This window comes from Perca fluviatilis, chromosome 19 (assembly GCF_010015445.1).
Source record: "Perca fluviatilis chromosome 19, GENO_Pfluv_1.0, whole genome shotgun sequence".
NCBI lineage: Eukaryota > Metazoa > Chordata > Actinopteri > Perciformes > Percidae > Perca > Perca fluviatilis.
In genome coordinates this window covers 8,917,264-8,929,827 of record NC_053130.1, presented here as the reverse complement: position 1 = coordinate 8,929,827, position 12,564 = coordinate 8,917,264, and the positions used below count along the sequence as shown (strand labels likewise).

The window sequence follows — 12,564 nt, the reverse complement described above, 5'->3', positions numbered from 1 at the left end:
ATTTGAATGAAGAGACAGGTCAGTATATGCATTAAATATTTGTAATATTAGGCCATAAGGGAACATTATTAGCAGATGCAACATGCAAACTATAAATAATTTGTTTTTCAAACTCAGATTTTATACAGGACAAGTTTGATTTTTGCAGGATGATGAACATGCTACACCCTCAGGATTAGCTACATTAATTGATCAGTTAATGAATAAGATATACAGTATTAAGGCATGTAAACTGTAGACAGATGTGTGTTGCTGCTGGAATAATTGAGTTGTAGGGATGAAATATCATAACTGACATGATAAAGAAGAGTAAATGTAAGAGGCATCCTGAAGCAGTTCAGTTGTTTTATTTTTTATTTTTGCTTACACAGGTTGTGGAACACTATTGATTGTTGTGAGGAAGAAAGCAGGTTAAAACGTGAATCAAAAGCCAAATGACCAGCTTTACAAGAGAACAATCGACAACCATAAGATAAAATGAGAAGAAATGTCAACCGTTGAACATTTTCAATGAAAGAAAAATATTCTTTCTCGCATCTTCATGAAGGCCACTTTACTTCCTCAGGTCTTATCAAACCATGCAGAAAGTACATTCTTTCTCCCATATCACTTAAGTATGTTATAACATTTGTCTATAATAATTTACCATTAAAAAAATAAGATGACGTTTATAATTTATCAAAATAAACCACAACACACGACTTTAAGAAGAGTAATACTTAACACGATTAAAACTGCAGACCTGGTTTTTTTTTTTCCACATTGCAGATTATTGTACACTGAAATGAATGCATGAACTGATACATGTGGGGGGATTCTGCCTCTCGACTGACAGAACTGAATTTTTAGGCTAAAGACTGAAGATAGCCAAGCAAGCACAACGATGAACTCACTGTTAGAGTCCACAATGCCTCCTGTTTCTTTATAAGCCCTTCACAATCAACTTAAAACATCACATAGCCAACAGTGACACACCAAAAACACAGTAATAAATTACATGCAACAAAAGATATGTATTGATTGAGTCAAAATAAAATACAGTGTGTTAACCCTTACGTACTGTTCATATTGTATACCTGCACGGTAGGCCCAAGAACACTCATAAGTGTCTATACCATAGACTGTTAATATCAACAGTCTATGGTCTACACAAAATTTTGAACCACAGGTGCTTAATCCTTAATTAATGTTTCAGAGAGCGTATCTTTTAGGTTCAACACCACTCGTTTATGGAGAAAAAACCTCTACAATCACACAATATCATGTCATATTTTACCTTAGACATGAAAACATAAGAGCCTTAATGATTTAGATAATATTTAATTGAAAGTGAAAATGGCAAGAGCATTCTGGGGATTGTTCTATCATTATTTATAACCATAACAAGCATCAAACGCTGTCCTCCTCACTGGGTTAGGGTTAACCCAAATCACTGTCTGCTTGCTCATCTTGGAAGACCAGGTCGATGACCTTTTGGACAGTCTCGCTGCCACCAACCAGTGGTGGAATGTAAACTAAGTTAATTTACTCAAGTATTGTACTTAAGTACAGATTTGAGGTACTTGTACTTTACTTAAGTCTTATCTTTTCATGCTACTTTCTACTTCTACTCCACTACATTTCAGAGGGAACTACTGTACACTTTACTCCATTACATTAATCTAACAGCTTTAGTTACTTTAGAAATTAAAACACATGTAGTTTATAAAATACAATGTTTTATTATAAATTAAACTACTCAACAATATAACGGCCTACAAGTCCAGCTGACATGATTAGACCATTAAATACTTATTAGTTGATTGACAGAGCTGCTTTGATCGTGTCCAGTTTCTAAAATGTGAGGATTTTTCTGCACGGAGTACTTTTACTTTTAATACTTTAAGTACATTTTCCTGATGATCATACATACTTTTACTTAAGTTAACATTTTCATTGCAGGATTTTTATTTGTAACAGAGTCTATTTACAGTGTGGTATTAGTACTTTTACTTAAGTAAAGGATATGAATAGGGCTGCACAATTAATCGCAATATGGACTAGTGCAATATCCAAATCGCAGGGGGGGGGGAGGGAGGGGGCACAATATTTGTTAAAGGCAAAATATGTGTCAAACCATTCTGAATGAAGTATTGTTGTGCTGCAGAGACGTATCGGCCTACAAATCCTATCCTACAGACTAAAGAAAAACATCTTTGTTTGGTACAGATCCTCGCAAAAATCACACTATAATCATTTTAAGTTTTTAAGATTTAATATTAGTCAATGAAAATGAGAATAATGATACGAACATGATCATTCTCTTCAATATCGTGAATCAAATTGCAATCACAATAGCAGTCAAAATAATCGCAATTAGATATTTTCCTCATATCGTGCAGCCCTAGATCTGAATACTTCCTACTACCTCAGTCACTGAAATGGCAGCTCAGGTAGCTTTATAGTCTATTTTTTTATAATCTACTTTTATAGTATTTGTAACACCTGTATACAAGTGTAACAGTTTTCAATATTTTCATTTTTGTGCACTTTGGGAAAAGTCATAAAAGTTTAGGCTAAAAGAATAGTATTTAAGATGTTTTTACTGCTGTCAAATGTCAAAACAGGTCACATTTGAGCCGTACAGTACGTTAGGGTTGAACGTGTGTGGAGATCACACGTCACTGTTATGGAGAACAGCAGGTTTTGGGTAGGAGGATGCTTGGGAACATGAGGACCTTGGCCTGCATGAAGGACAGGTTAGGCAGTCCAGAGATCAGCCTGCCAGCCTCTGCACTCAGCTCCTCATTCTGCTGAGGTTTCCTGATGAAGAACACACACACACACACACACACACACACACACAAACACTATTTAAAGACATTAACGACAGGGAGATGTTGCATTATTAACACATTAAGAGAAGCTTGTGAATGATTTAGATCTTTGTTTTAATTTAATGAATGCTTGAAAAGGATTAAAAAAGAATTAAAATATGCAAAAGTGCAACTGAGCTGACCGGACTGAAGTGCTGGTTTTCTCTGCAGTGGACATAAGGCGATTCAAGGTGTCTTCCATGTGGCTACTTCTAGCGGCGGTTTCCAGTTTGCTGATGGTCAACTCGTACAGCTCACGGTCAACTCCTTTTCATGCGAGTGTGCGTAACAAACGCATAAAACTCAGTGAGCGTCAAGAGGACTTACACACCCACAGCACGAGCTAAATCTAGCAACAGTACTGTACACTGGCTTGCTTGATTTGTTTTTTCTTATGGCTGTTTCTTTAACCATAAACCTTGAATGAATGACAATAAAATCTACATTTCTGCAGTTTCACACGCTGACCTGCAGGAGGACTGTTGCTACGGCTGCTGCTGCTGCTGCAGTAGGATCTGCGCTCCTCCTCCTCAGGACCAAAATAATCCAGGTTGAATGAAGAGCAGCCTGTGCTGACAAGGGGAGACAGCGGGTGAGGATTGTTGCAGGGTGAGGAAGGATGGGGTAGCTTGAGTTCTTATTCATAAAAGGAGAGCTATGATTGCTTCTTTTACTGAGACAGTGGGAAGAGAGTGAGAGAGTGGCTGACACAGCAAACAAAGCAATGCAAAGCTGTTCTGTCATCATTCAGAGACCCCATCACTATGAAGTATCCAAGCCACCCCCAGCAACTAGGTCACTGAAACCGTCTTCACACGGAAATCACATCGCTCAGGTGACAAGTGGTACAAAGAGCTGCTGAAGTCAGTTCTTAATTATGACTTTTACCTTGATTATATGCAAACATAAAAATCAGACACTTGAGTCTGATTTTAGACTAACAGGTAACAGAAGGGTTGCAGTTATCTGAAAAACCTTTTAATCTGTTAAGATGCTAAAATATTTTTTATACTGTATTGCTCAACGTTTTTCAATGATCTAGTATTTTGCTGTAATAACAATGCTTGCTGTCTAGCCTAGACTCTAGAAAATGATATCACCTTTAAAAGCGTGGACTTGTAAACAGTTTGACATCCTTTGCCTGACACTATATCCCGGCAAGCTGCGTAGCTGTTTGACTACTCCCAACTTTGCATTCAACCACAGGAAAAAAAATGGACACAGCCTCCAACAAGAGAGGAAGGCTGAGGGGAAGAGAAGCGAAACCAAGCACAAAGGATCGACTGATTTATTTCAGTATTTACAAGGATTTCCTACAAGTCATTATTGCAGTGCATTAAATCTGGATTTGAGCAGTAAATCTGATGAAATAATAATAAAAAAAAAAAAAGTCTCAACAAAGTAGGTCCAAAGTCCAAGTACTTTTAAAAAAAACTATTGCTGGCATAAAGGCACAACTCAATTATGAAATACTGTGACTTCAGTTGTAGCAACACTTTTGATTGGTAATGAAATACTGAGTAGATCTCACTTAATATTTGTTTGTTTTTTTAAAACTGAAGTGCTTTGGAAATAAACACTCCTTTATCCTATTCAGCATAAAGTATTATGCGCCAGTGCACAGGGAGTGAAAAAAAAAAAAGGAACAAGCAATAAACGCAGCATAAAGTGACAGCAGTAGTTATTCTATTATGACAATAATCTCCCACACATTTAACCTAATCACAGAATAAATCAAAACCCCAAAGACAGATTTCATATAACCAACCACATGAAAAAATATGGAAATTAAGAAATATATATAAGACTGCAAACAAATATTTCTAAATATATGAAGTGTGTATCCTATTGTATACATGGTTGATTGTTTGACTTTAAATGACTTAAATTCTTTGGATTTGTTCGTACAGTGAATACAGTAAGTGTGTTTTGACCTCTTTGCTGCGCTCAGCACCACCTACAGAGAATACAGTGCCCTCTGCTGTCCATACTATACCATTACAAGTGACATCTGATCACTGCACCTTTGTCAGAAACAATCTTGTCAAACACGAAAACAGAATGGGCAAAAAGCCCATTTTTTAACCCATATAAACGTTGTCTGTGATCTCAACTCAGTGTCTTCTAGGAAATTACTGGTAAAATGAATGAAATATGTTTATCAGCTCTGACAGCTTGCATGCTGCAGACCAGAGCTGAAAATCAAACATGTCAGCATGTTGACGAATCAACAGTGGAACACCAAATATGGAGCTGACAAGTCAAGCAAACAGTTCCTACAGCGTATAGAAAAAGAGTGACTTTTACCACTCCTTGATTTTTTTTTGCCTCTTTAAGTTAGTCACTTATGTTTATGAGCAATGGTTATGCAACAAAGCCTTTCTTTATACGTCTTCTTTCTTTATACTTTTGTGTTTACCCACTTAAGAAACACGCAGCAGCAAAACGGGTTGTGTAACAAAGATTGTTGTCTATCACTGTCCTGAAATTCAAACTTTAAACACTTCCTATAAAAATTCACTAGGACACCGAACGCAAGCTAGGCTCCTCAGTCATTTGTCATTAACTGACGAATCCATATATGAAGCTTTATCGCCTCCATGAATTATATTTAATATACCAGAGAACACTCCCTGTATACAGCCATTTCACTCATAACATAATCGTTGCGACATAACATTTTTGGAAGTTTTACGAGGAATTAGAAACACATCCTTTCTGTGTAAATACCATAGACTGTTACTCGGCGAAGAGCTGCAAATGCGGAAGTTCCTTTAACCTGCATTCTATCTGAATTCCAGCAGGGGGCGACACGTGCGGTTGCAAAAGGAGGTTGGTTTGTGTAGAAGTCTATGAGAAAGTGATCCACTTCTCACTTGATTTATTACCTCAGTAAACATTTTCATAATGAGTTCATGGTCTCAATCGCTAGTTTTAAGTCTTCTGCAACACAGAATGATGTAGATTTTTTTAATTATAGTCTCGTTGATTTTAAAATCGGCAATAAAGCAGGGGGTGTTTTAGGGCGTGGCTATGATGTGATTGCCAGTGAAAGTGTGTAACGTAACGTAGAGTGTAAGCAGCTCCTCCCTCACTCCTCCCTCACGTCTAAAATCGTCACATCCGCAACCAGGATGGCTGGGCCCCGTGACGGCAAACTCGACGACTCATAGCAGATCTCCACAAACCAATGGGTGACGTCACACATGCTCTGTCCATTAATATACAGTCTATGGTAAATACTGATCTAAACACGACCGTACTAAATCGGATTCTTATTAAATCACATTTGTTCCTGAGCAAATAATGACTCTAATACCTGTGTTGTTTTCTTTTTTTTTAAACATTTTTTGATCGATTTCTCCACCAAAAGGGTTCTAACAGAAACACTTTACAAGCTAATATGAACACATAAATAGTTTCCATTAAAAAACTAAAGACACTTCAGTGTCAAATAAAGCCAAATATTGGATGATGCGGTCAGATTTATAGGCTAAGTCTAACGTGCTTAGAGCACTGGTCAAAAGATAAACCACAGTATTAATACTGGAAGAGTTAGTTGAACCCACAGTGGCCACCAATACATGGAATTAATCCTTAGAACAGACCCATCTGGTAAATCAACATGGTACACATTATGACCATGTTCCATGTGTTCTCTGCAAATGTGACATTAATTTAGCATATTACCCTCATATGTTTTGTGTTGTAGTTTAAAAAACAACAACTTCAGAATCATCAAGTACAATAACAGTAATGCACAGCTTGTTTCAGTAGACTTCACTTTAGTTTTCAGTAGCCTTTTACCATACCCGGTTTCCCCATAACAACTGAGACTGATAAATTCTTTGTAAAAGGTGGCAGCAGCTGAAGATGACAAATTAGAGTAGTTGAAGGGAGGGAGAAAAGGGCAGCCAGTACAGTGTTTCCCCTGTAACTGTTCTGGAACAATTGTGACTGATGGCTCATTCTTATGTTTGGTTTCACATCTATTTTACTTGAGTCCCAGTTTTGGGTCTGTTGGATGTTACATACTCCAACAGACAGTTAAAAACAGTTAGTTTTCAAGTTTGGACAAATTATAAATGACAAAAACGTGATTTTTGAACACTGGGTCTATCTGTGTTATTCATAAGTGGAAATTCATTCAAATCACAAAAATGTTGTGGTCACCCAATACTGCTGAGTGAATAAAGGGGAAACACAGCGGAAATGAAAAGAAGCAGAACATGCCCTGGAGGAAGTGAGGAGGAGTCCAGAGGAGCCCAGAGGAAAGTCAAAGGTTTAGGCTTAGCCACGCAGGAGGCGGCTGATACTGTAGTCTACTTCCAGCCCCAGAAGTGAGGGGCTCGACGAGGGGACGTACCGTCCTGAGAGCTGCTAAGGCCACGGCTGCTCCAGTCCAGATGGCTGGAAGGGAGCGCCTCCTACACAGAGAAAAGTAAACGGCATTTAAAACTGTCACTTATCAGAATGCAACAGTGGAGCAAGGTTAATGGTGTGAGCAGTAAAATGCATGTCTTTAGTAATATCTAGTGGTGGCTGTTTCCCACGTAGCAGTTGCATGTATCGTCATCTAGTCTCTTGCTCTTTTAAACTTTAGTGTGTAACTTTTGGATATTAATGAACGTCCGTTACATTCAAGCCGTTGCCAAATGAGTTGCTACAAAGCTAATTAAGACTATCAGCTCCACATAACTCTCTCTGGATTTCTCAGTATGGCTATGTTCAGAAGATTGGGGCGTCTGGCGACTTTCCCGCGCAGAAACTCGAGTGAAGATGATTTCCTCTTCTGAAGAGTCAATCATGTTTTTTTTAATCATCCGTGTCCTCCTTGGCTACCAGCAACTGCGTGGAGGAGGGGTGGGGGCTGTGCGCGATCACAGAAGGCTTGTACCAAGTGGACACGCAGACAGTTTTGTTGTCATTACTTAGAATTCCTCATGGGGGCGACAGAAACTACGCACTGTAGCTTTAATACAGCTGCAGTAAATCAACTCAAATCAAAAAGACAAATTTACCGGCATTGAATCTGTTGAGGGGTCCGGTGTGTGCCGGGGCCCTGGAGGTGCTAGTGTTGTGACTGCTGTGTGTCCTGGAGAACAGACAGCTGGCACAGAGTCTTTGGTGGGCTCTAGCATTCCCTGATGGGTGGTAAAAATGGGATGGAAATGAAAAAAAAGAAAGAAAACAAGGTAAGAAACATGGACTGTCAATGGTAATGACCACTGACACCGCTGCTCTTACACCATTACAATGCTGCTCACCAGGCTGGATGCAAAAGCAGGCACAGCCACTGGCTGCTTCTTCATGCCAATGAACACCTTTCACAAGGTAAAGACATACAAGGAAAACAGCATTAAACTGAATGAATGAAATAGGAGTGTAACAGCTTGTAACTATACTGAATTTCTATATTTTTATATATACATAAGACACTGTGAGTCATTGACCTGGCCTGAAACGCACTATGGGGGACATTGCCCTTTGATGTTGTAGTATTAGCGTGTTTATTCAGTTACTGGTGAGGATACGGTTTGGATCACAGATAAACAGTATTTGTTACGTTTTGCCAAACTCACAACGTTCCTCGTCTCCACACCAAGGCACCTGAGCAGAGTCCTATTTGCGTGGGAACCTCCCCACTGAAACTGGAGGCCGACTGCATCGTGGAGGTCCTGGTCTGGCCACCACACCCTGCGCCGAATCCTGAGAAAGGGTAAGAAAATGAAAAAGCAGCACTTTGGTGTAGACATAAGACAATATTTATTTTTGTTTAAAAAAGGGAGAAAGGGAAAACTGCAGCATCCTGAAAACGTCACAGACTGTCAACATATCCACCATCATCGGCAGGGAGTCCTCACCACTGAGATCTGGGACAGAGTTCGGGTATCTCCTCCTCCTCCTCCTCCTCCTCCTCCTCTTCCTCACTCTCAGGGAGGTGTCCGGCGTGAAGCAGAGCACCGAGGCTGAGCCCCTCCTCCCCACCTTCCACCGCTGGGACCTCTACCTCTGGAAAACTGGCCAGGAGAAGCTGCTGGACACGGCAGGACAGAGACACCTAGCCAGAAAAAAAAAGGGAGAGGCTTTTTCTTTTTTGAATCAAATGTTCAAAATATGTGATAAACTTTCCTTTGACATTAAGCTTTTACGGTCTATAAAATATATTTTTGAATTGCCTGTGAAGCACTTAAAAAGTCTGTCCAGCTAGTGATAAATAAGAAAATACATTTGCTGAAAACAACTTCTGGCCAATAAAAAAGTATTCTCTTAATTAACATCATAAAGAGCAACAACAATAACGCCGTTTTTTAGGGAAATGTCTCCCACCTGACAGCTGTTCCTCCTGGAAACCCCATATTGCCCTGCCCTGTCCTGCTCCTCCTCAGTGTCCCCATCAGTCTGCAGGCTGCTGACTGGCTCTCTGAACTGCGTCCAAGTTTTTCCCTCCTCCTGAGCCCTCTGGTCCTTGAACTCCGCCCACGACCCCTCTCCATCCTCCAGTGTGGGCGCTGAGCAGAAATCAGCAAAGCTGTCACTCGGTGGGAGCTTTCCTAGACTCTGCACCACTGCGTCTGCACTTTGCACACGCCCTTGGTCCCTGTGATGCTGAAAACTACAGTCTACAAAGTCTGCAAATTCGTCTTCTGTATGTGTTCCAGGTTGTGACTGGTTGGAGGTAGCAGAAGGTTCCTGAGTCGCAGATGGGTTGCAATAATGAAAACCCTCCTCTGCCTTAGACTGTCTGAGATTTGCCATGCTGTCAGTGTAATTTCCCAGTTCTTCTTCCTCATCATCATCATCAGTCTGGTCCCAGTCAGTCTGATCCTCTGGTGAAACAAGAGATGAAACATTTGGTTCCAAGTCCGCAGAAGGACCCTCAAATGACAAATCATCAGAGAAGGACGCCAGGTCCTCTGAAGCAGACTCATACACGCTAAATGTTTGGGGTACAGTAGAAGTGCTCTTTGCCCGATCTTCTCCATCTTCGTCTGACACTCCATCCTCCTGCACCCCTGTGGTTTGTAAAGAATTAAAACTATGCCTCTCTTCCCTCTGGCCGTCTCCAGGCTTGCCTAACTCCTCCTCCCCATAATGAGGTTCTTCGGGTGGAAAATCCAAAGCTGCTGCTGCAGCTTCCTGAGGCTGATGGTGGTCCTGAGATGGTTGCACGAGTGCTGCATCTCTTTTCTCACAGTGCTTGACCTTAGTGCAAACGTTTTCTTTTGCCTTGCATGCACATTGGGATCTGGGCTCAGAGTCCATAACAACCTCCTGTCCTGGATAACAGATTTGTTCACCCAAGCTGTTGGAAGAGTTTGTCCCATCCCCTCTGCTATCCCATTGCTCTTTGCTGCCTATGGGAGAGAAGCCACAGCACCAGGGATGTGCTGCCTGCTCTGTAAACACAGTAAAATCAGCAAACCCTGTTTCTTCCATGGGAGAGCATGCACCCACTGCAGACGCTATGTGGGTCCCAGAGTTGTGGTCTCTTTCAGAGTAACCATTTGTGAGGTGCACACATGATTCTGCATTACAATCCTGACCTTCCACGTAAATGTTGCCCCTGCCGGACCCCGAGTCCACAGTGGATGTGGGTTGGGACTGTTCAACTGGGTTATTCAAGCTACAGTTGGGTTGATGTGTGGCTGGCTTTGTGGTGGTAGAAGGCTGTCTGAGGCTGGATGGCGAATCTGTAGAATCAATAAAGCCAAGAGGCGAGCAGGACACCTCGACAGAGAACCCCCCAAAATCCCCAAATTCGTCCTCCTCTGACCCCGCATCCCCATCGCCATCATCATCATCCAGTGGAGGGGGGGAGGAGGGGTGCAAGGGTATGATGTCCGGCTCCATGGGTTCTCCTAGCAGCACCTGAAGGCCTCATGCACCTGGGAGAGGGAAAGTGAAAAGAGCAGGAGAGCATCATGAAAAACAGCTTCCTGAGAATCAGACAACATTGTTTCAGTGTGTTGACGGCAATTGCTCAGCACAAGATTGCCGATATTTTCCGAGACTGATGGATTGAGCCAACTATGAAAGTTAAGGTATGGTGGTGTTGTCTGTGCTGCAGCCTTGTCTTTTGGCCTTTCTTTTAGAGCAGTTGTGCAATGGTGAGAGTGGCATCTCCTTGCCATGCATGCAGACTGAGTGTAAGCAGCTCATCCCCTTGCCTGCACAGACCCTCAAGACCACCTCAATTCAAGTCAAGTCAGCTTTATTGTCAGATGTGCTATACATGCATGACATACGGCACAAATGAAATTTCAGTCCTCTCGGACCCTGGTGCAAAATGCAATAAAAATTGACATCATATTGCACATTGATAGTTTAAGCACCCTTACATTAGTTGCCTATTTGTTTTGGCTTTGGGATCTTACTTATTACTTTTAAGGTATTAATGTATTGGGTCCACTGCTTCGTTATTATTATTTTTTGTATATACTATCATGCATGTTATTATGTATGTATCATTCAGGTTTGCTGTTTCCATTCCTCTTTAATGAGAAGCACTTTGTAATGTTGGTTTTGATGGTCTTAATTATTATCATAATTCAAAATGTCAAACCCCCACGCATCAGAGACAATACTTGAAATGCACGAACGTATCAGTTATTTGTACTGATTTATATGTGAGGCACTCACGTTAGAGGTATCGGTTCAGTTCAGACATTCAGCAGACCGTTAACATAGAGGAACCTTCAAACATGATTGTTCCGCAAAGTAGAAGCTTAAAAAAATCTGCACTTTATTTGTAAATCTATTGCGCTCAGATGTTCGAACGTGCTCTTTCTGTGTCTCTTAAAACACTGTCAAATGTTGACAATGTTTTTGAGATATTGCCAGCTTTCTGACTCCACTTCGGGTGCTGATCCTGGAGTGGAAAAAGTGGCCAGTGCTGGCCGCAGGCAGTAAGCTGATACTGGAACATTATCCGCAGCTTTGTGCTCCTAGGATGAACAGTTCAGACCTGCAGCCACTTCAGGATCATGGATTAGTAACGTTACCTGTATTAAACCTTCAACAGTTAAACACACAAGAACTGCATTAGCTGTTGTTGTAACAGCTAATGCAGTAACAGCTAATAATGACTGAAACATCCCTAAAAAGTATTATTACACAACAGATTAAGGTATTTATTTGGCTTTGTGATATAGTCGGGAAAGCAGAAACAACCACTGATGTCCTGCCATTTTCTCCAGCCAGCTTAACGTTAACGTTACATTACCACCAGCTAGCTAGTGTAGCCCGGTATCTAATGCTAGCTATCCGTCAAAAGCAAACGTTGACGTGCTATTTAAACGTGGCTAACAGCTAACGTTAGCTAAGAATACAAAGTGCCAGCTTTTTATTTACCAACACTCATTCACTTTGCCTTCTCGTCACCTCTTGTCTATTTCTTGTGCCGCAGCTTGTCTCTCCATCCTCTGTCACCATTCTCCCTAAGTATTAACGGGGATATGGAAGAAGTAAAGACCTCTCACTATGTTCCGTTTCAAGGCGCTGTAATTACTTAGCCTGGATGCCGGCCGAACTTAGCCCCGCCCACCATAGATATATATAAAGGCTATGCCGCCCACAACATTTGAGGTCGCGAAGTTCGGGTTATACCCAGCTTTTGAATAAAAATAAATAAAAATAAGAACCTCTTGGAGAGCATTCGCGATGTGAAATCATGTGTGAGATGGCTGATGTCCGTAAACAGACTTCC

At 41.0% G+C, this 12,564-nt stretch overlaps 1 protein-coding gene across 3 annotated transcripts; it reads right to left on the bottom strand.

Annotated features, from left to right (window-relative positions):
• Positions 1 to 2,337: 2,337 nt before the first annotated feature.
• On the bottom strand, positions 2,338 to 12,403 carry aftphb (aftiphilin b). Of its 3 annotated transcripts, none has more exons than XM_039784351.1 (10): positions 12,210 to 12,401; positions 9,186 to 10,744; positions 8,720 to 8,916; positions 8,438 to 8,564; positions 8,123 to 8,179; positions 7,877 to 7,999; positions 7,222 to 7,282; positions 3,324 to 3,422; positions 2,999 to 3,122; positions 2,339 to 2,802 (listed from the first exon to the last, which is right to left on the bottom strand). In XM_039784351.1, the coding sequence occupies exons 2-10, from the start codon at positions 10,707 to 10,709 to the stop codon at positions 2,667 to 2,669; spliced, it is 2,448 nt and encodes an 815-aa protein (XP_039640285.1). In that variant the 5' UTR covers positions 10,710 to 10,744; positions 12,210 to 12,401; the 3' UTR covers positions 2,339 to 2,666. The 3 variants fall into 3 exon arrangements, with proteins under 3 accessions (XP_039640287.1, XP_039640285.1, XP_039640286.1); XM_039784352.1 differs by having other exon boundaries at positions 12,240 to 12,400; XM_039784353.1 differs by lacking the exon at positions 8,123 to 8,179 and having other exon boundaries at positions 2,338 to 2,802; positions 12,210 to 12,403.
• Positions 12,404 to 12,564: the final 161 nt, after the last annotated feature.

Bases quoted from the DNA above. Each gene is read 5' to 3' on its own strand.
- aftphb (XM_039784351.1), bottom strand. From the start codon at position 10,709: ATGGAGCCGGACATCATACCCTTGCACCCCTCCTCCCCCCCTCCACTG. The intron at 8,917-9,185 runs GTGGGAGACATT...TTTTCTGGCTAG, and splicing joins CCAGGAGGAACAGCTGTCAG to GTGTCTCTGTCCTGCCGTGT. The intron at 8,180-8,437 runs GTGAGTTTGGCA...ACCTTGTGAAAG, and splicing joins GTGTGGAGACGAGGAACGTT to GTGTTCATTGGCATGAAGAA.